The 23,916-nt window shown below is 42.4% G+C and overlaps 2 protein-coding genes across 3 annotated transcripts; both read left to right on the top strand.

The window, feature by feature from the left end:
* Positions 1 to 17: 17 nt before the first annotated feature.
* LOC119215718 (A disintegrin and metalloproteinase with thrombospondin motifs 2-like) lies at positions 18 to 19,706 on the top strand. Of its 2 annotated transcripts, XM_037468115.2 has the most exons (25): positions 20 to 281; positions 2,183 to 2,550; positions 3,114 to 3,282; positions 7,453 to 7,553; positions 7,640 to 7,723; positions 8,480 to 8,563; positions 8,697 to 8,850; positions 9,457 to 9,562; positions 9,926 to 10,069; positions 10,163 to 10,295; positions 11,291 to 11,404; positions 11,879 to 12,024; positions 12,102 to 12,191; positions 12,333 to 12,415; positions 15,144 to 15,277; positions 15,632 to 15,755; positions 15,837 to 15,917; positions 16,014 to 16,177; positions 16,254 to 16,413; positions 16,494 to 16,626; positions 16,970 to 17,174; positions 17,662 to 17,791; positions 17,891 to 17,965; positions 18,381 to 18,609; positions 18,686 to 19,706. In XM_037468115.2, exons 1-25 carry the CDS (start codon positions 74 to 76, stop codon positions 19,500 to 19,502), a joined length of 4,236 nt encoding a protein of 1,411 aa, XP_037324012.2. In that variant the 5' UTR covers positions 20 to 73; the 3' UTR covers positions 19,503 to 19,706. The 2 variants fall into 2 exon arrangements, with proteins under 2 accessions (XP_037324011.2, XP_037324012.2); XM_037468114.2 differs by having other exon boundaries at positions 18 to 281; positions 15,632 to 15,917.
* Positions 19,707 to 20,778: 1,072 nt separating this feature from the next.
* ndufa2 (NADH:ubiquinone oxidoreductase subunit A2) lies at positions 20,779 to 23,435 on the top strand. The gene is made up of 3 exons (XM_037468517.2): positions 20,779 to 20,933; positions 22,182 to 22,288; positions 22,462 to 23,435. The coding sequence occupies exons 1-3, from the start codon at positions 20,830 to 20,832 to the stop codon at positions 22,551 to 22,553; spliced, it is 303 nt and encodes a 100-aa protein (XP_037324414.1). The 5' UTR covers positions 20,779 to 20,829; the 3' UTR covers positions 22,554 to 23,435.
* The last annotated feature ends 481 nt before the right edge of the window (positions 23,436 to 23,916 follow it).

Genomic DNA, 23,916 nt, shown 5'->3' with positions numbered 1-23,916 from the left:
ACAGACAGGCAGACGGGAGGAGGGACAGACAGGAAGACGGGAGGAGGGACAGACAGGCAGACGGGAGGAGATAATGAAACGGAGCGAAGGAGTCACAGTGATCAGTCTGCCGCTCTTAGTCAGTCTGTGTTTCTCTCTGCTTGTCTCTCTAACTGTCTGTCTGCCTGTCTGTCCTTCGGCCCGTCTGTCCCCCTCTCACAGAATGGATCACTTTCGTTATGGATTATTGATGATTGTTTTTATGATACCGACCCACTGTTTACACATCAGTGACAACACAGGTGAGACTGCTGATGTTACTGTGACTACCTGTACTACTGTCACTACTTCTACTACTGTTACTACTACTGCTTCTAACACCACTACTTCTGCTAACCCTACAGCTACTACTACTACTTCAAAAATACAGTATTATCTTCTTTTTATGGTAGAATTATTTGAGACTGCTATTGTTACAATATCTTGGTATTCTAGTCTTTTTAGTGTCCTAGTCTCTCAGTCTCCCCAGTCTTCTCATTCCACTTGTCTTTCAGTCTCCCCCAGTATCCCCAGTATTCTTGTCCCAGTCTCCCCTAATATTTCCAGTGTTCTAATGTTTCCAGAAACACATGGAAACTATTTTTTTCTCTCCTATCCACATTTTTCCACAAATCGTTGTGTGCATGTGTCTGTGGCATTGAGGAATTTGAAAGATTCAGATCATATTTCACTTCCTGTGTGTGTGTGCATGCGTGTGTGTGTGTGTGTGACCTTTGACCTACATGACCTCAGACAGAAAGACAGCAGACTGCTTGCTTGTTAAATCACAAGAGATATTCTGCTCTATGCTGATAATACGCCCACCGGGTAAAGATTCAAACTTGTCTCCAGATGTTAAACCACGTCCACGTCAATAAAGTGTAATAACTGAAGCCGTCAGCTGGTTAACAATTTTTTTATTTTATTAGGATAAAAATAATTATTAATTATATTGTTATTTTTGTTGTCTAAATTATTGTTATTATTATTGTTATACCTAATAATAATAATAAAGGGTATCTTAATTATTATTAAATGTCAAATAATCATGTATAGTTGTTGAATATACTTTACATTTGGTAAGATTCAGATTTGTGATTCAGTCACAATTCAAAAAACCAGACCAGGGTCCGTTTGAAGAAGCCAGTTTAGTGTAAACTCAGAGTTTGTTCACCCTGAGATGAGGGAAACTTGTCTGTTTCAGAAAGGGAGGTAACTAAAGCTCAGGGTCAGTCGCTATGGTAACTGAGCCTGTGAACCTCACCTGGTCAGGAGCAGGTGTTCTTCTTTCACAGGCCCCTCCCCCTGACAGCAGCCAGCCAATGACACAGCCAGCTTTCATTTCCTCATTCATTCATCCTCTGCATCAGTTTCCACATATGAACAAAATAAGATCCTGTTACGTTAAAGACTAAAGTGTCTTCTGGAACATGGACGTGGATGAACATGGATGGATATTGAGACCTGATTAGATTTATTGTCATTTGCAGATTAATACTTGTTTTCTTCAGTCCATCAAATATGTCCAAACCTCCCTGTCCTCATATGACTAACGTCCCCCATCGTGGACGTGCTCTCTCATCACAGCACATTCTTTGTGTCGTATCACGTTTCCTTTACAACGTGATGGAGAATATTAGTAAAGCTGCTGTTTGCAGAGCTGTGAGGAAACGTCTTTGTTCCCTGGACACAAACCAGTGAGAACCATTAAAGAGGAATAAAACACATTATAGGTTCAGTACCTTTGGACCAGTTAGTGTTCTAGTGGTTAATATGAGCATGGTGTGTGTGTAGTGTGTTCTAACAGTGAATTAGTCACATGTGTGTTTTATGATGAGTTTGTACATTAAATATTAAGCCTTGTTTCTAATCACGGTTCATACTCCGTACGCTTGCATTAATATTTACACCTCAACAGGGGGGACGTATTGTTGGTGGTGGTTGCCATGGTAACTCGTATCATGGCTCCTTTCATGCTGCCTTCAGTGCACGCGCTCAACTCTGAGTCAAACTACTCCGAGTTGATTGAACCGACTCCAAGAAACCAAGAAATCAAGAGTTTGTTAAACTACTTGAAACGGACCCCTGAGGACACCTGAGACACTATGATATCACAGTGATATCAATACAGGTGATTCTGACATGATCTCTCTCTCTCTTTCAGATTCCCTGCACCAGGTGTTGTCGGAGTTCGCCATAGTTCATCCAATCCGGACCAACTCAGAGGGGCATTCCCTGCCGGCCACCGTCTCCACCCATCACCTGCCTCGCAGGAAAAGACACTACGCCTCACCACGCCCCACCAGGCCGGAGGGGATGGAGCTGTTCTACAACGTGACGGTGTTCGGTCAGGAGCTGCACCTTCGTCTGCGACCTAACAGTCGACTCGTTGCCCCCGCCGCCATCATCGAGTGGTGGGAGGAGTCAGGACACAAAACCTCTCAGCCAATAAGAGACATCGACTGCCTTTACGTAGGAGAGGTGTCCAACATGGAGGGTGCGTCCATCGCCATCAGCAACTGCGACGGGTTGGTAGGTGTGACGATGTCTCACAGTAGAATCTTGACGGAACTATCAAGAATACCAAAATCTTTCGCTCTTCTATCACGTATGCCAAATTTCAAGAGGTTTTGAATATGATAAGGGCCCCAAAAGTGCAATTGAAAAGGCAAAAAAATAATAATAATTCTTCGAAAATAGGGCTCAGGCCCTAATAATTATAATATCAATACCAGCAGCTGTGGATGTTGGTGTGCACTATTTCCGTTTCAATGCTTAAGTATTTCACTGTTTCCCTTTACATTTTTCTATGAAAGGACCCACGGCCTCAAACCAAACTCAGTGAAACAAGTCAAGCCAACATTTTAAATCTTTCAAACTTTCTCACTTCTTCTAGAGCGAGCTGATAGAAAACAGATGTGAGGCTCACGAGAGAGAAAAAAGGGAACGTTTTGCTGCTTCACTCATGTGACTTAAATCAACAATGATTACACATGGACACAATAACGTGAATGCCTTGTAGAAACACACTTTAAAAAACCCTTTGGGATTTAGTGATTATTATGATTCCCTAAAGAACAATGTATTGGTTCTAGGCCGGAGTGATCAGGACGAGTCAGGAGGAGTTCTTTATCGAGCCATTGAATCTATGGAGGACAGGAGGCGAGGAGGAGAAAGGAGATCGACCACACATCGTCTATCGCTCATCGGCCGTTATCAAGAATCAATCGGGTATCAATCAAACAGCTCACGACTTCCTCCGAGGTGAGTCAGATCAGCTAACTTCATCAACACAGACAGCATTGTTATCGATCTTGTTGACCCAAATAGACCATGTGACCATGTTATCCGGTGACCATGGGATAATGTAACCATGCACTCACAGACTCAAAACATTTAGGGCTATTATGTAAGTTTTATGTATTTTAATTGCATATAACATTTCCATCTATTTGGAATTCATAGTTTTAACATGGACACAATAATATAGTTAGCTATTTATTGGCATGTGGGGATATTGAAACTTAAAAAACAAAAGCATCAAACAACAACGCCGCCCCACTTCCACTCAACAGCAGCAACACAGCCAGTACTCACACATGTTCATGTTTTTACCAAAGTGCTCTATTAGAGAAATGTAACTTTGCCAAAGAATCTGTGGCATCCATTTTGGGAATCATGGACTATAATCCAAAACATTGGCTTAGTGCATCATGTGTGAATGTTCCTAATAGTACAGGATTATAAAATTCTGCAGCAAAAATATAACATGCGTAACTGTGAACATACAACTAAAAAATATTTACTTTGACAAAAATGCTGTACTGATATTTGCAGCAAATCATCCACTCTGTATCAAGCCAATTATTTCATCTATTGAGCACCTTTATTTTGGACATTTTGGAAAGCTTCACATCAAATTCTTTCTGGAACATTTCAAATGGTGTAACTTAAGTTAAGGGCATATATCAGTCACATCACGCATCCAAGATGGTAGATCTGATAGATGGTAGGTTTTGCAAGTTCGACGCCTTCAAGGATGACACCAATATCTGAAGACTCTTCCTTTGTATGGATGACGTTGATGCCCATCGTCGTCTGTCCATTACCTGAAAAAGCCTTTGGTTTTCCGTCCTGGAGGATAAACGAAGAACAATCAGCTGTGTCCCCAAAATTCTTCAGGCCTTCTTTTTTTCAAACTGACACTTCATCATTCAATGTGTGTATCAAATATTGACATAAACTTTCCACAAAAACCACAGTATAAAAGTATACAGAAGTATTGGAAGCAAGAAAGGGCTGTGGAAGTTGTGTTGTTCATTTGTATCACGTTTTCTTTTTGCTTGGAGTTGCAAGTTTAAGTTGTTCTTTGCTGGTGCAGATCCAGTTCATTCATTTGGAGAAACACACTCCCACTAATGCTTGGTCGAGTCATTATGAAAACACGTTACATTGTATGTGTTTTCCATGTTGGTGAGTCCAGGGGTCCGTTTCAGGTAGGAGGTTCAACAAACTCGAAGGTTTGCCGTTCCCGAGTAAAGAGTTGTGCTTAACGCACATCCCCCCGAGTGAAGTCGGTGTCTATAATGTGAATAAAGACATCTGAGTTTTGGGTTCAGATCAGCTGTTTAGAGTCAATCAACTCGGAGTAGTTTGACTCAGAGTTGAGCGCGTGCACTGAAGGCAGCATGAAAGGAGCCATTATACGAGTTACCATGGCAACCACCACCAACCATCGGTCACATACGTCCCCCCTGTTGAGGTGTAAATATGAATGCAAGCGTACGGAGTTTGAACCGTGATTAGAAACAAAGGTTATGGACATATTTTATGGACTGTGAAGAAAAACAATACCGTCCAGTAGTTTTTGGGAAATGACAGTATATCTAATCAGGGCTCAATATTCTCTCCAACGTTTAACACCCTGAGAAGTGAAACAGCTTCTTCATCAACAGGATCGTCCAGAAAAGGACGTCCATGTTCCAGAAGACACTTTAGTCTTTAACGTAACAGGATCTTTGTTCATATGTGGAAACGGATTCAGAGGATGAATGAATGAGGAAATGAAAGCGCGCTGTGTCATTGGCTGGCTGCTGTCAGAGGGAGGGGCCTGTGAAAGACACCTGCTCCTGACCAGGTGAGGTTCACAGGCTCAGTTACCATAGCGACTGACCCTGAGCTTTAGTTACCTCCCTTTCTGAAACAGACAAGTTTCCCTCATCTCAGGGTGAACAAACTCTGAGTTTACACTAAACTGGCTTCTTCAAACGGACCCTGGTCTGGTTTTTGTCCAGTGGCCAACCAATCAGTTTCAGTAAACATCCCAGTATGATTCAATACAAGAAAAGGGTAAAGACACATTACCTTGCAGTTAAATATTTAACATTTATTCCAACCGTTTAAGATAATAATTAAATAATAATTTCATTCAAACAATTCAGTATATCAATTAATATTTATATAACTATATATTTATCAAACAATATTCAGAATATGACATATCGTAATATTATATAATAAATATATTAAAGGTTAAACATTTTACAACATAAATATATTTATACAAAATATATCTATTAGAACATGTATATGTATATATTGAGATGCACCTATGAACCTAGTTCTTTGGGGAACGACCAACTCAAAAGCCCCACAAAACTTCACACAATCAATTGTTTTGGATAAAATGTGCCTGTTTTCATCCAAGTTGCGGTCCTGTGTCCGTCGCAGCTGGGTAGCGACGTTAACTTTAACACTGACGTCATGCGCTCGGTGCGCGAATATACGGCGTCAGCACGTAGCACACAACAACATGTAGAATATTCTGGGCTACTTTTTGTTTGCTCTGAAACCTAAATTGACCAAATAAAAGTGGTTTTACATCATTTTTTTCCTCCTCTCTACCTCTGTTTAAATTCCTCTCCTGGCGTTTCTATGGCAACTAAGAGCTAACTAGCTGAGCTAAACATCACCGGTGTAGAAGTTTCTACAGAAGCGTCATATGTGCGGCTTCCCTTTCACGCCAGTCCGTTGTCTGATTGTGAAGTCCGGCTGGTCTGGGTCCAACTGTTTTACCTTTCTCCAGCAGACTTCTTCTCTCGTACTGAGTTCGGTCGGGTCTTCTTGGAAGGACACTGCCGCTGGTCGCTCTTGTTCTGTTGTTGAACTGCGCGTCGGAGTCTCGCTCTGACGAGAGCGCAGCGTAAGGCGAGCCCAAATCTCATGTATTTCAAGATGCTCAAATTATAATGTCACTCATTAACTCTAAAGAAAGACAAACATGAGATTATATTATACACAATATAAAGAGACTGGTTTTAAAAAAACTAAAAGTTTAACAGACAATGATGTTACTGGGACAATGTTTAAGTTGAAGGATTTTCTGAGCTAAATCGGATGGATGATTAGAAGCTGTAAAATACAAAGTGTAATTTCGTGGTTTCATCTTTTGTTCCCCTTTCTGGAAAAATAATATTTTTTCGTTTACTTACATTTTAGGGAAAGATATGAAACACTAATGTGTGGTTTAAATGTATGGTTTGTCATTTCAAGTGTTTAGGGTTAGGTTGCAGAAAACAATAACCTGTTGTAACATATCAGCTGTGTTTCTGAAGAAGGAAAACAATCACACTGAAAAGAGAAGAATTGTTGCAGGAAACTTGGCAGAGACGTAGATCTTTACAACACACTCAAACTCGCACACACACACACACACACACACACACACACTCACTCTGCCACGTGGCAGACCGAGCTTCAGTCTCAGAGGTTTGGAGGGGTTGGAGGGTTTGGGGCTTGTTCGAGTTGATGGATAGTTCGGCTCCTGAATGTTCCGTCCTCTCGGTCACTGACACATGTTTGTCTTCACATCTGTTTGTCTTTAAACCAACAGACGGCAAATCAGGAGCCAGTTTTATTTTACCTCAGCCGAACTAGACATTCTGGGCTCAGAGGGTCTGATGTCAGATATTTATGTGAGGAGAATTAAACATTCAGGCGTGTTGTTGGGGGAACAACATGAAACACTTCTTGTCTTTGACTCATCAACAGAATTACATGAACCTCCTTATCCTCTGGTCTTCTGTCTGTCTTCCTTCTGCAACGTACTGACGGTAGTGAGGTTGTCCTGAACTTTTTTTTACTTTACTCTGAACCTTTGTCCTGAACCTTCATCTCAACCTTACTCTGAACCTTCATCTGACTCTTTTTCTAAACTTTTGCCCTGAACCTTTGTTCTGGGCTTTCGTCTGAACCACCTCTTAGACCAGTGTCCTCTGTTTGGTCTCAGTGGACCACTTTGTTCCACTGAGGAGTTTTTGAACTAATTATGTTATTCTCTTAGTGATGTCAACACATTGGTCCTCCTTCTGATGACACACATATGTATAAATATATATATATATATTACTAACATCCTCTTTTGTTCCTCTGCAGGTCCTCTTCTAGGTTCTCTGGACTGGAACCGGTCTATGAAGTCATCAGGATCCGCTCGACGGAAACGCTACATTGAAGAGGCTGAACTGTTTAACATAGAGGTTAATGACCTATTTACCAGAGAGCTTAATTAACTATTTAACTTAAGTTGTTCAAATTTATTTCTTGCCTTCTTTTCCAACTCCAGGTTTTATTGGCTGTAGATTATTCTGTTCCTCTTTTCCATGGCCGAGACCACATCCAGAAATACCTTCTGACACTCATGAACATAGTAAGTTGTGTTTATTCCAGTGGTAAGTGCCGGTGACGTTTGACTTGTCGGTGTCAGTTAAACTCAGAGATGTCCTAATAATGTCAAAAAAACAAAGCTCAAGTAGACCAAAAGATTAAACTCCTAAGTAAAGGTAAAGGTCAAGCTGAGAGCAGGTGCTACAGTAACACCTCCAGACAAACTTTCTGAAAATCATCCAACCAGAGAAGTAAACATTAATGTCCCAGCACACATGTGACATGGCAAACGAATATCCGGAACCTTCTGCACCTGTTCACTATCTCGACAACCTCTAAGTCCTGCATTACTATATGTTCGCTCATTCCTTTGCAGGATTTCTGGTATTTTGCTACAGAAGGTGTAGTGCTTCCAGCATTTGCCTGTGTCACTCAGGCGTCTATTGAGACTAAAAGGTTTTCTCATTAGTGTCTTAGTAGTTGTCTTTTTACTGACTAATTCTATCCCCTTGTGGTTTGTAGTGCCTCCACCACAAAGTGCAACAAGGCTCAGAAAATGTTCTTCTAGAGCTCTTTGGTGAGCTTTCCCTCATTAGAAGGGAAAGCGGGACAGAGTAGGGCATCAATCCGAGACAGGAAACAGCTAACATCTCGACATCCAACAGGGCAGCCCAAAAAAGGAGATCCACCTATACAAAGATCATCGATAGCTTGAGCATCGAGTTTAAACACACCTGTATGTATGTATATGTATATATATATATATATATTTTTTACAACATTTATCTGTCGATTTCAGTTGAATGAGATCTATCAGGATCATTCTCTGGGTGCCAACATCAATGTTGTTCTGGTCAGGATCATCATGTTGTCTCCATCTAAGGTACTAAACCCTGCCTCACAGCTGATAAAGGTCTTTGGTCTGGCTACTTTTATAAATATGTTGAATTGAGTTTGAAGTACCTTTTGTCACACAGCTGCATGGTTAGGAATAAACATCCGTGTCCCTCCACCAGTCTCAGGAACTTATCTCTGTGGGGAACCACCAGAAGAGCCTGGAGAACGTCTGTGGATGGTCGTACCTCCAACACCGCGAGCAGAACCATGCCGAGCAGCACGACCACACCATCTACCTGACCAGGCAGGAGTTTGGCCCCTCTGGCATGCAGGGTACTTCTGCTACTACCGCCAAGTACTCCATTCAACACCTTCTACCTACCTTAACAACTACAGGCCTCTACCACCACCAACAACTTAAATGTTATCTTCGACAACTCTCTCCTAACCCCACCCTGACTGCTAGAAACCTTGTGTAACTTTCCCTCAGTGCCAACATTATCCCTGCAACACCTTTGTGTAGATGCATGCTGCACATCAGGAGACTACGTCCCCTTCTCACTCAGAAGGCGGTGCAGGTTCTCGTCAATGCTCTGGCAAGGCTCTGGTCATCTCACGCTCTGACTATTGTAACTTCCTCCTAGCAGTTCTACCATTTAGCACCATTCAACCTCTGCAGCTATCCCAGAATGCGTGTTTCATAACATTGGAACTTGGTATCGTGCGGCTAACAGATCGGGTGAAGTCTACATCCAGAACATGGTCAAACCTTACATCACTTCCCACTCACTTCACTTCCCACTTTATTGTTGTTAAAAAATGTAAATGTGCCCGAGGCAGGATTACTATTAATAGTACCATTAATAACACAAGTTCTACTACTAACACTTTTGACTGACTACTGACCCCTGACCTCGGACCTTTGACCTCTCTTTGTAGGTTACGCTCCGGTTGAAGGGATGTGTCAGCTGCATCGGAGCTGCGTCCTGGTTTTTGAAGATGGGTTTTCTTCGGCCTTCGTAGCTGCTCATGAAACAGGACATGTGTGAGACACAAACTCAATGTACACTCACTGCTCATCAACAGGAGTTCCAGGTGTCCTGGAAGAAACTTCCATGTGTTACCAACAAGACCATTTTAACTTCCAGGTGCACCAAGGTGATAACACTGACTTTCGGGTGTTACCATGGAGACAATGCTGACTTCCAGGGGTCACCATGAAGACAATGATATCTTACACATTTCCAATAGAGCTGATAGGGACTTTTCAGACAATGACAAACTTTAAGGTCCCTTATGTTTGTACAACCGTTTTCCTGTCTGTCTCTGTTACTCTCTGTCTGTCTGCCACTCTGTTTTTTGTCTATCTGACTCTGTGACTGTCTGTTTCTCTGTCTGTCTGACTCAGGTTAGGGATGCAGCATGACGGTGAGGCCAATGACTGTGCTGACGACGTGCCTTTGGGCAGCATTATGTCCCCTCGGGTTCAGGCCACCTTCCAACGGTACCACTGGTCCCACTGCAGCTGGAGGGAGTTGCACCAGCACCTGCAGTAAGTCCTGCAAATATGACAACCTGGTCATTCTACATCAGGCACTACCTGAACCAGAACCCTGTCTGTCTGCCTATCTGTTCCACTCCTCAGAACCTATGACTGTCTCAGAGACGACCCTTTCAACCATGATTGGCCTGCTCAGCCTCCGTTGCCGGGTTTTCAGTACTCAATGGACCAACAGTGTCGCTTTGACTTCGGACCAGGATACAGCCTCTGTACTGCAGTATGTCTACCTGTCTGTCTGTCCATGTGTCTGTCTGTTCATGTGTTTGTCTGTGACTCTGCCTGTCTGTCTGTCTACGGGTCTGTCTGCTTTTTCTGCCTGTGTGCCTTTCTGTCTATGTATCTGTCTCCCTCTCTCTCTCTATCTCTCTTTCCCTGCCTGTCTCTCTGTTCTATCATCAGTTTTCCGTAGACCCGAAGATTCTGGGCTGTTTTCAAAGAAAACATCTGGAGACATTGAACTGTCCTGTTTTTTTGTCTTCCTGGTGACATTGGAATGATATCACCGGATAGAAACAGTGTTCTTCAGTGAGACTTCGGTGAACAGATGTATCGTTGAAGACACTTGGTTTATTAATTCTATCCTCAGCCACATTTCTAATCTGATCACATAGAAGACGTCATTTACTTTAATTAGTAGTAGTTCTCATGTTCTTGGTTTATTGTTGAAGCTACCTGCCCCTTTGTCTGTCTTTTTTTTGATTATATTCAACTTTATTGTTATTGCACAGTGCAGGTACAGGTACCATCACTTTCTTTACATTCCACATGCACAAATACTTGTCACTTTCTGTTCGCTGGTACACTTTAAAAAAAAAAACTTTTTAAACTCTTATTCCTTTATTTTTAAACTAAACCTTAGCTAGATTCCTAACCCATAGCATTATATTTTATTTTATTCCGTTCACTATGTTGTCTTGTTGTCCATTGTCGAACTGTTAGATGATACCTAATTCCTGATTCTGATTGTAGTCAGTCATGGCCGGGATGCGTCAGGGGTCGGAGACGCTATTGAAGTGCTCCTCGATCCTAAACGTGTGGCTGTGCTTGGCCTTTTTGATGCCCTTTTTTTAGGTCAGCCCTGGATAAACTGAAGGCCTGAGCATCATCTGATCTGAAAGCAGTGTTACGTGCCTTCAGCAGTAGGCAGACCTATTGTCACTGTCTCTCCACTCTCTAGTTATTGGACCTGTCTGTCTGTCTTTCTGCTCCAAGTATGCAACCCTTGACCCCTGTAAGCAGCTGTGGTGCAGCGAATACAACAACCCTTTCTACTGTAAGACAAAGAAAGGGCCCTCCCTGGACGGAACAAAGTGTGGCCCAGGGAAGGTGAGATGCCTTAAACAGAAAATCAGATGTTTAAACATGAAGTCAGATGACTTCAATTGTGATAACTTTATCAATCCTCCGGTCAACATTTGAGTTTGTCCGATACCTCCATGCTTCATGCATCAGGTTAAATCTAGGATGGGAACATCATACCTGCTGACCATTAGCATGTAAGCAGGTCCAATTTAAACAATATTTTAAGCAAGATTCCCCAACGGTGACTGCACATCGTTGACTGCACTCCAACGGAGAGATAGCGTGAGGCTAATCCAGCCCAACCATGTTACATTTAATTATTGCATGTAAACAGGTATCCAAGGTGTTTAGATTACAATGGCAACAGCATAGGAAGTGGTATAGATGGACATTATTCTGTAGAGGGAAGTTCCCTTTACCAAACAGCAGCCTCATGCTACTTGGTCCCCCCTGCTTGCTGTTTTTATACTAAGCTACACTAACCTGGTCTCTATGCAGCACTGTTTTAAGGGTTTCTGCCTGAAACTGACCCCAGACCTGCTGAGACAAGATGGAGGCTGGGGGGCATGGAGTCCCTTCGGTGGCTGCTCCAGGACCTGTGGGGGCGGGGTCAGGTTTCGGGCCCGGCGCTGCGACAGTCCAGCGTGAGTCAGCTAACTTCGTCTGTGACGTCACGGATGAAAGTCATCAATTAGAGGCTCTAACCTGACGTTTTTCTCAGTCCAGCCAACGGGGGGCGCACCTGCTTTGGGAACAGCTATGAGTTCCAGATGTGCAGCCAGGAAGAGTGTCCACCTCTGACTGACTTCAGGTCAGTGGATCTACTATGTCCTCCGTGGCCTATGCCCTCTGACCGACTTCAGGTCAAATATTTGTTTTGTGGTTTTGGTCTGTTCTGATTTTTTTAGGTGTGTGTGTGTGGTTGTGTAATTACATTTTTATGTATCTCAAGAGAGGATCAGTGTAAATTATGGAATTCATTTCTGGAACATGAAGGAATGAAACATCACTGGCTGCCACACCAACACCCTGACCGTAAGTACACACAATACAGATGCACTTATACACTATATAATTTATATATAGACACTTTATATATTTAAATATACTATGTATTTTATTGACTTTATATACATTTTATATTTACTTTATACACTTTGTGTACCATTCATCTACACTTTATATTAGAACTAGGGTTGTCACGATACCAAAATTATGAAAATGATGACTTCGATACTATACCAAAATATTACAATACCCGATACTTTCAATACGATTCCACAAATAAGATACTGGAATATTTAGCTATGATAGTAATAAATAAAACATCTTTAAGGTTCCCTTTTTACCAGCTTGTTCCTGCCCAGCTTTTCAAACATTTAACAAATGACATTCATATTAGTATCTGCCCACAGCAAGATATGAATGAAAACAACATGGTAAAATCATAGCATTGATTATAAACGGCTATGTAGGCCTATTGTCCGTATCTGACTATGACTACATAGTTATTTCCACTAGTATGAATTACATAATTTTACCATTTACGGCAAGGTTGGAGATGAACCAGCGCAGATTGTTTTTTTAGCGTGATACATTGGATGTACCGCGGTACCTTTCTAGTACTGGTACACCAAAAAAATGTATATACTTTATTTACACTTTATAAAACACTTGTACACCTTTTTACACTATACTCTTTATATTCTTGATATATTGATATATGCTATACATGTTGCTAACCACTGTTCCTTCAACTTTCTATCAGAGTTCAGGCAGAGACCCAAGCACAGATGCAGGGAATATCAAATATCTTTTAATACGAGGAATTTGGCAGGTAGTGTCGTTGTCGTAGACAGGCAGGGGTCCGTACGCAGGGGGTCAGAGGTACAGAGGTGGCAGGCAGTGTCGGGAGATCTCTAACATCAACTGGGAACCACAAGAACACAGCGCTGGCAAGACCTGGTGAAACACAAGACGAACTGGCGACAAGAACAGGGAAAAGACACAGGTTATATACAAACACCCGGTGCAGGAGAAGATAAGGGAAAAACAGGGGAACACAATTAGGGCGTGACATTTCAACCCGCTAACTGGGCTTTTACCTGTATCTGTAGCGACATTCGGTGCCTTTGCTATCTTTTTGTTTCCTTTTCCTTGGCTATGCAAGGCAATTTTTCTCTTCTCTAAATTTTTCGATAACTTTTTTGACTTATTTCTAACATGCAATCAATCCAACGTTACTCTTAAACCCCCCGCCGGTCCAGATATTTTTGTGTTCTATCTCTATATGTGTGCTTGAGACAGGGTTGAATCAAGTACTGAAGATGCTTGTCAAGAAGGGTCTGAATCATTTTGTATTTAAATTAGGGTGAAGGAAAGATAGTATTAGGTTTATGGAACTACTTTCACCGTTTTTTTTATTGATTTTTTTTAAAATTTGCTAATAAGCTTAATTCACAGCTGTACACCTTACTCACTTCATAGCAGGAATGACTGACAATTTCCAGCGCCAGTGTTGCAAACTGTGTGCACAGGCCAATATGCTGGCCCATAAATTCCAGATGTGCACAGATGATGGTAAAGAGCTCTCCTCATAGCTACTCTGTACAGCCCACTTGAGGTGCAGCTAGAGTAGAGCAAAGATTAAAACGCTTCAGGTGGCATCTAATGATACTTAGATTCTTGCTTAAGATCGGACAAGTGCTAGTCTTATGTTACTGACTCGTGACGTGCCCACATTCCATGCTGTATTGTTGAAATGAATTTAATCATTAAATGAACCGTTGGATGTAATCATCAAGACCGTGACACTCATGTACAATTTATATCCACTTCATATATTTTATATACATTGTATAAAATGTATATACAATTTATATACAATTATTATTATATACAATGTATGTTTCATTCATACATGATATAAACTTTATATACACATTTGATATACACTTTGTACACTTTATATAATGTTAATGTACACTATATATACACACTTTATATATACTCATACACTTTGTTTTCTTGATACACACTAATGTACAAACATACAAAATTGATCCACTGTATTTGTACACTTTATACACACTTCTTATACACTTTATTGACACCATACAATTTATTTACACTTTGTATACACCTTAAACATTTTGTACACTTTAAATACTGTGCATTTAATGTACACTTTATACACACTTTATATAGACATGCTTCATACATACATTATACACACTACAAACTGAACATACTTTTATTTACTTTATATACATACGTTATATACACTTCATACAATATTTCTTTCTCGACAATAAATATATAGATAGATAAAGAATGAGAGTCTGTAAATAAGAGTGTGTGTTTGTGCATGTGTTTGTGTGTGTGTGTGTGTTTGTGCATGTGTGCGTGTGTATGTGTATGTGTGTGTGAGTGTGTGTGTGTTTGTTTGTGCGTGCGTGTGTGTGTGTGTGTGTGTGTGTGTGTGTGTGTGTTTGTGTTCACATGTTAAAGTCATCAGCCAGGAATCTGTTATTGGAAGGAAACTCCTCTATTCAACTCTTTAACTCGCAATGTTTCACTTAAAGTAGCTGTGAAATATGAACATCGTATTCATGATATATATATATATATATATAAAATAATATATTATAATACTATATAACAAGATAATAACGTTAACTTGCCCAGCCCTAGTATATAGTATGTTGTATACAGATATATATATATATATATATATGCACTATGATCGTGTCTGTGTCTGCAGCTGATGAGCGCTGCACACTGCACTGTCAGTCCAAGGAAACAGCGGCGGTGGTGTCCATCAATAGAATGGTGCATGATGGGACGCCGTGCTCCTACGGCGACCCCCACAGCGTCTGCGTCCGAGGAGAGTGTGAGGTCTTTATTTGTTTTAGTTACACACACATGTACACATGTTTCCTTCCTCAGCTCAGCTTGTATTAATATAAAGTAAAACCATTTCAAATTGTTAAAGTATATTGATTTACACATTTTGATGAATTTCACTATGTTCCATTTTGTCTTTATACTTAATATACTTGTACTTTATACTTTATACTTAATAAGTACAGCATGAAGTAGTATACGTTGCATCAGCTAAGTTCCTCCCGGAGAGAACAGATCTGAGATCAGCCTAGAACGAGAACGAGATGTGAAGTAGCCTCAGACCAGCACCCTCCCCTCCCCTCCTGAGGCCCCCCTCCTGTCCTTGTCTTCTCTCTCCTCATGCAGCATGTGGGTTGTGATGGGCAGATCGCCTCGGATCAGCAGGAGGATCGATGTGGAGTCTGTGGAGGAGATAACTCCAGTTGTAAGATCATCAAAGGGAACTTCACCCGGAGCACCAAGAAACAAGGTCTGAGGAGGAAACCCTTTGGTTTGTGTTTAAGTGAAACTCTCTGCTGGCGATTAAAGGCTTGTGGTTTCCATTGCCTAGGTTACCTGAAGATCATGGAGATCCCCAAAGGAGCCCGACATCTGCTGATCCAGGAGTTTAAAGGAACTCCTCACATCCTTGGTACTAGGGGAAGGGGAAGAATGTTCTCTCCAACAACAACAAGAACTTTGGTCCTTCTGAGGAAAAACTCTTGATTTCATTGTTTCCCATTTCCAGCACTGACAAACCAGGAGACAGGCGACCTCTTCCTCAACAGCGAGGACGAGGTCCCGGCCTCCCGGGTAGTGATCCAGAAGGGCGTGGCCTGGGAGTACATGAACACTGAGGAGCAGGAGTCTGTGCAGACCACAGGGCCGCTGACCTACGATGTCCTGCTCCTGGTTAGTCCCTCGCCACACAAGGTCCAACATGCCAACGTCGTATTTGAGCCAAGATCAGAATTTGTATGTTAATCAGGTTCGTTCACCTGGAGACTCCAAAGTGACGGTGTCCTACAAGTACATCATCCATAATGGTGTCCGCTCCTCGCTGGAGTCCAACCTGCTGCAAGAGGACGCTGTCTTCTATGAGTGGGCGCTAAAGAAGTGGTCACACTGCACCAAGCCCTGTGGAGGAGGTAGGCAGGGGGGTTGTTGGGGGGTAACCACGATTACAATCGTATGGAGGTGGTTAATGTTAGTGTTGTCTCCTTGTTAGGGAAACAGTACACAAGGTTCGGCTGCAGGAGGAAAGCTGATGGGAAGATGGTGCAAAGGACTTTTTGCTCCCACATCAGCAAACCGAGAGCCATCAGCCGCAGCTGCAACACCGACACCTGCAACTCCCCACGGTACTCCTCCCCGCCTCCAGAATAGTCCGAGACGACCCAGATGAATATGGTACCGAAATTACGGCCTCTGCAACATTTGAGTTGCAGAGTAACATTACACTGTCAGTTACACTGAAGGTTTAGTCTCCCTTAGTATCAGGTAACAAACAAGTTTCTGATCTTTAATCAGAAACTGTTTAACAAAATGCTGATATGTGAGCTCTTCCAAAAAAAAATTGTTGCAATAGAAATTTCACATCACAAACAAATAACCATGTGTTATGTAAAGACACTGTAAAGGATTGACTCGACCCACTGAGTAGGTACTAAAGGAGAAGCGTGGTGGGATGTTTGCTCCCATCAGCTGGTTGACCGGCAAGTGGCAGGACTGCAGCGCCACCTGTGGGCAGACAGGGTGGCAGCGCCGCTGGGTGTCCTGCCAGCAGGCCTCCAGCAGGGGGCAGCGCTTGGTGCCCAGCAAACTCTGTGGGGAGGAGCGGCCGGAAGGGAAACAGACCTGCAATCGTTTTCCCTGTCCGGCGTCCTGGAGATCTGGACCTTGGACCCCGGTACGAAGATTGGCTAAAAGACGTTTTAACAGAAGCAATTGTCTCCTTTCCTTCTTGCTGGACTTAACCACCGTTTCTTCCTTCTGGACTACCATTTCATATTCCCGATTACCGACAAAATCCTTTCTTCTGGACTACCCTCAAAGTGCCTTCTATTTGGACAACCTCTTCATTTCTCTTTCTGGACTAACAAACCGGCTACTTTTAACTTCATTATTTGTTGACTAGTCCGTTTTTCGACTACTTGTCTAGACAACTTCTAACATCCCTCTTTTGGAACTACTTCTATCTTTCTTCCTTCTGGACTACCTTTCCTTTCATAGACAACTTTTACTACCATATTTGTTGTCTACCTCTAAATTTCTTTTCTGGTCTACCTCACATCCTTTCTGTATGAACTTTAATTCACTTAGCAATAAGCAATAAACATTAAATCCAGATGAATCACTGATCAGTGCAGAAAGTGAACATGTATTTATATTTGTAGTGTTCAGTATCGTGTGGAAATGGAACACAGGAGCGCCAAGTTGCGTGTTTGAGTCCTGACGGTTCAGCCCGTAACTGCAGTGATTTTCCACCAATCAAGACCCGGAATTGCCACCCGCCCCCCTGTAGCGGTAGGTATCAACCGTTTATTCACCGTTTCAAACACAAATGGATGTGGACTGGTGAGGAGAAAGGGATGCTGAGAGCTGTAGTGTTCTCTCCCCCTGCAGGTGACCAGAAGAACGCAATCATTCAGTGGCTCTCCAGGTCCAACCCAGACTTCACCGCTCCAAACATCTCCTCCAGTAAACCACACTCATTCCTGCTCCTCCTGATTTAAATATCTTACTCAGGACATTGACTGGTGATTTTAGGAGTGTTTTCTAAGGTTGGACTTTAATATGTACAGGTAGAGAGAGATTATTCAGACGGGCAGCAGCAGGATTTTATCTTTAGTGATTCGGATCTCGTCATTTGAATAAAGAGCATCAAGCAGCGTAGATGAAGGTCATACAATTGGCACTAAGGAATCTTTAAACGAAAATAAATCTGCCAGAAAAGGTGAAAGCTCACCTGACTCTGCCTCTTCCTGTTATCTCAAGTTGCCTGTCAAAATAAAAGCAACTGACGTGAATGTAGAGTCTGAGATGTGACAAGGTTCGAGTCTCCAATAAAAGGAAAATGTGACGTTCAGCTGGTCTCAAACTTCTTCGTCTCCAGGGCAGCGCTGCCGTGGTGACCGCTCCGTGTTCTGCCGGATGGAGGTGCTGAGTCGGTACTGCTCCATTGCCGGGTACCGCCAAATGTGCTGCAAGTCCTGCAGCGAGGGAAACCTCAACAACTCCATCGACTCCAGCAACTCCACCAAACACGGCAAATCCGGCAACTGGGGCATCTCTGGCAACTATAGCACCTCCAGCGACTTGTTCCCACAGAGAACCAGCAGCAGGTGGGAAATTGAACGCCCCACTAAAAAAACATTACTGCGTCTTAAAGTGATCCTTTTATTTCTTGTTGTCTCGCAGCTCCTGGAGTCCAAGCACGGAGGCAATGACATCATCGCCCAACTCGTCCGGGTCTGACAACACTTACATTTCCAGTGACGTCATCAGCAGGCCGACACCCAGCCTCCCGACGACTCCGCCTCTGACCAGCGGGAGCGTAGCTGACTTTGTGTACGTTGACTACAACGACTACAACGAGTACTATGAAGATCCTTCTATTCCCTCAGACACATCTACTAGTACTACCGCATATACTATTACTAGTACTACTACCACCACTACTACAAGGAAACCAAGAAAATATTCTCCCCCACATTTATTCAAGAGAACAACTCCCACAATGCCCCCAGCTACCATCTCTGTGGCTTCTCCTGGGAGTCAAAGGGCAGCGCCATTCACCTCCCCAACAGCGTTGACTGATCACGATGGCGTTTTCACTGTGACGTTGGGAGGGAGGAGCCCCCAAACAGGAGCAAGACCTTCGCGGCTGTCGTCCTCCTTCTTTCCGCTCTCCAAGAGGGAGAACGACTCTTTGGACGCGGTCCCATACCGAATCGTGGGACTGGACCATGACATCACCGGTGAAATCACCAGTAACATCACCAGCAACAACACCGGTGACATCACTAGTGATATCAACAGTAATGTCACCAGTGACATCACCAGTGACATCACCAGTGACATCACCGGAGCAAAGGAGAGCCACTTTGTGCCGCGGATGCCTCCCATCCGCGAGCGGACACAGAACAAACGGATCCAGCAGCTTCTGAACGAGAAGCGACGGAAGGACGTCGTGAAGCAAACCGGTGGGACGAGAGGAGGGAAAACCAGATTATAAAACCACACGTGATGACGCATGCTCACTTTATGCTAACCAACTGTTAACGAGGAGACGGACCACAGAGGCAAATAGACTAACGATTGGTTTTCACCCTCCTGTTTCCTCGAATGTAGAACAATACATCAAATGTTTACCCGTATAAAACCAGAAAATTCATGATGTAACAGAGTATCATGTTGTCCAATAAAGCAGTCTCATCCAGCCGATGATGTCATCATGACTTCAGTCACATGTTCAGATCAACACCACCTCTCATGTCTGCACATGTGGGTACAGCCGGATAGCTGCGCGTAACATAAGGACTGAAAAAAGAGGGAAGCAGCTAGCTTAGATTCAGCAAAATTAGGGGGAGGAGAAGAGCTTAGCACTTTAAAGCTTAGCTTTATGTAGCTTAGCATGAAGACTGAAAGCAGAGGGAAACAACTAGTTTAGCTTAATATACAAAGTAGAAAAACAGCAGGCTATGGTTTGTATGAAGACAGGATACAGCTAGTTTTTTAAGGTAACAACTGGATTAATTAGCATATTTTATCTTCTTTGCGTCCTTTGAACAAAGTGTAGAGACAATAAATATTTAGCTTAACTGGTAAATAATCCATTAATTAAAGGCTGTAAAACAGAAATGACTTTTGCATTGTTGCAATTCTCTGAGCAGCTGTTGGTCTGTTTAACATCAAACTGGCTCCAGATCAGATGAATCACAGCAGCGTAATGGATTCCAGTCCATCAGTGGAAATTAATGGGAATGGGTAAATTGTTATTTGTTGTGCAAATTAAAAAACAATACAATTTGATAAAGGAAGGTTTTTATTGTTGGAAAATCAGGATTATTTGATTAACTGTTTGATTTCCAAAATGATTTCACCAACGATCAATAACACAGATATGAATGTGTTATTTATTTGTAACAATGACAACAATAATAATATAACAAGAAAATGAACACCTGGACTGTTATTCTGACTATCACAAGGCTCAGTGACGAGGAGGCTCATTATTTATCTAAATAGTGGTAGTGTTTTGTTGTGCAGAAGTAAAAATTGCAAAAGCAAATCTGAATAAGCTGAATAAAGTAAACATGTTTTAAATACTTAACGTATTAGATATTTGTACTGTGATATTATATTTATTAATTGTATACATTTTCAGTTATATATATTTTGTTATCGAACTGTCTGCATTATAATACAATGATTGTGGATCATTTTACTTGCGTTGATGCCTGTGAGGATGGACTCGGGGCTCACGGGCCCACGCCGCCTGCCGGGCATCACTCGGGGCTGAAATACCCTCCGCCTGTCCTTGACAGACGCGGGAGGCTAAGATGGCGGCCGCAGCAGTGAGAAGCCTCGGCTCCAGTCTGGGTAAAAACCTGCGAGAGATCCGTGTCCATCTCTGCCAAAGTTCTGCGGCCAGCAAAGGCGCGAGGTGAGTAACCGAGGCGCAAAGAGCTGCTACCGAACCAACTAATACCGAGTTGACAGTGTGTCCAGCTAGCTGCTAGCATCCTTAAGTAGCTTGAATGATATGGAGCAGCTAATGGCTAGCTGCTAAATGCTAATAGGTAGAATTCCATTGAGAGACATTAAGAAACGAACTAATATGTGATTAGTTCACATCAGATTTTCTGTCCACTCTGTAATGTTTCTAACGAAGATGAAGAAGAGCAGCTGAACTATAATCTTATACTGACAGGTTTATATCTCAATGTTACAGTGATATTCTTTATTTAGTCTTGCATGTTAGTTTTAGTCACATTTAATAGCCATAATAAGGCCTGGGACCCTCTGTGTTGTGTCCACGGATGCATAATATTACTTGTTGTCATTAGATGTCCCTCCTGGGATGAGTGTGAGTGTGTGAGCTGATATAAATGACATGTGAAAAAATCATTACATAAAAGGATTTGGTTTTTAACAAGTAGCAAAGCAGTTATTTGTAAGGCAATTTAACACATTTACAAGAGTGTGAAGCTCCGCTGACGTCATGAGAAGCAGAGACCTAAACACTTTGTGTCTTTGTCGTGATGCTTCTGACCCGTCCAACAGACCAACAGAACCCTCGTGGTCCTTCAGTGGTTCCACTGTCAAAGGGCTTGTCCCAACAAAAGAGACCTCAGCGTCCTACAATCGGTGCAATACATTATTTTCTGAGCTGGATCATGAACCTGAACCTTACATTTTCTTTCTCTTTTGTCCTCTTGATTTTTTGGGTTCATGACTCTGAGTTTTCTCCAGCTGCACTGAGCAGCTCCATCAAAAGCCTCCACCTGTCTTGTGTTCTCGCGCGTTCTTTGTTGCTTAGTAACAAACGTACGGTTTAACACCGTCTGGAGCTCCTCCTTTAGCCGCTAACAGCTAGCTAAACTGAGACCGCTGAACTAAACCGAGGAAGCTCCCTCACTCACCGACGTGTAAAGAACCACCCTGACCCGAGGGGTCATTTTTGCCTATAAATAAAGTTGTATTCATGCAATTTAGTGGTTTATTTTCCTCTGCCATTGTTGCCTGTTGCTAGTGTCAAATGCATTCTGGGATATTTGGCTCTCACAAGTCTGCTCCGATGCATTCTGGGTAGAATGAGCGGGGCGGGTCACAACCAGGCATTTTGACTTGACACCACGTCCCCTCGACTGAAGCAGGAAGCGGAGGCGCCTGACGTGTGTCTGTGTTGCAGAGACTTTGTGGAGCAGCACTACGTGACGCTGAAGATGTCCAACCCAGACTTCCCCGTCCGGATCAGAGAGTGCTCCGGAGTCCAGGCCCGGCTCTGGGCCCGATACGGCGAGTGGACAGTTTGAATACTTTTATAGTTCAGCATTAACTCTGATTGCATTTCAGCAGATCTTGTTTTATTCCACAGAATCAAAGTCTCACGTTGAGTATTGATTGATCAGCAAAGGTTTTGCATTGATAACATTGATTGCTATAATTAATAATTATGATCTTCCTTTCAGATTTTGGGAAAGAGAGCAGCGTCTCTGTGGACAACATGTCAGCCGATCAGGTGGCCAACGCTCTGCAGACTCTGGTTCAGTCCAAACCCTGACCCCCCCCCCCCCCCCCCCCCAAGGGGTTCAGTCCAAATGTACTACATTCAGTCAGTTTGTATGTAAATGTGTTTATATGAATAAATCCTACTCTTAATGTCACTCTTTCCTACTTCTGTATGTTTATTACGTACCGTGCTTTATTTTCTCTGGATTATTCAGAAGGTTTAAGGCAGCAGAACCCAATATTTGGGTTGCCATGGCAGTGCTGGTAGATCGCCTGCCATTGGGGGGAAAATAAATCTCCTCTGGTCGACCACAGGAACTAATGGAAAACTTGGTTCTAATTCGGATTCTTTCTTTCTAAGGGACACGTTCCAATGGAAGCCCTCCCATAGAAGGTCTGGATGCTTGTGACGGTTCCTCCTGCAGTTTGTTTTGCTCCGTTTGTTACCGTTACTACTCATTATTTAGTAGTAGCGTCCCTGGTTCAAGGGGTGTTGTGTTCATAAAACCTGGTGCTGGAGCTCGTCTCCACATTCCTGCGTCTGTGTCTTTCTGCTGGACAGCTTCACGTTACATAAAAACATGGTGCTAGCTTTACTGCTGTCATCTGTTTTGTGTTTACTGGTGGGGGCCTTGATCAGATTATTTCTTACAAGCATAAATCACTTGTAAACATCGGCCAAATACTTTCATGTTGCTGATACAACAAAGACCAAGTATAATAATTTACACTTATTTTATGAACACACAACTACAGCGCTTAATCTGGTTTAAAGTATCTATTTGGATTGTTTGCTATGATTGTGTATTGACTATATTGTCACTTATTGATGAATCTTCATACACAGTGCCTTCAGTTCTGGAGGCTTCTCTGATAATGCATGTATTAATATTTATGAATATCTTTATGATTAAACTATCTGGTTGATACATTGTTCCACTTGTTCCTGCTGTCAATGGATGAATTGAAATGAAAGTGAAACACCAGCTGGTCCCGTAGAACCTTCAGCAGCAGTGACTCTTTGGACCAGTAGGGGGCAGCAGAGTGACTGGGGAGAACAGGGTGTCATACAATGAGGATTATAAATAGTTCGGTCACAAAATAATAATCATAATCAGCATAGTGGCATTCATAATAAACAGCAGGCTGAGATTTATTAATATGGATAATCAGCAGTCTGACACTTGAATGAAAAGTTAATGCAGTATTCCCAAGTATCAATGAAACTAGGTAATATTGTCAGTATTGTTAATGGATTATTAATACTTGAATTTTAGAATAATTTAGGTAAATGCCTTTAGTTTTCCAACTTTAGCATGAATGGGTTAGATAATAATAACATGACGCGATGTCCGGCTACGTCACAACAGCGTGAAGTTCCGGTGTTACACTGAAATCTGTGACCCATCAGGAAC

This window comes from Pungitius pungitius, chromosome 16, assembly GCF_949316345.1.
Source record: "Pungitius pungitius chromosome 16, fPunPun2.1, whole genome shotgun sequence".
In the NCBI taxonomy this organism is placed as follows: domain Eukaryota; kingdom Metazoa; phylum Chordata; class Actinopteri; order Perciformes; family Gasterosteidae; genus Pungitius; species Pungitius pungitius.
Note: the sequence above shows the minus strand (reverse complement) of the source record. Positions and strands in the feature narration are given on the sequence as shown.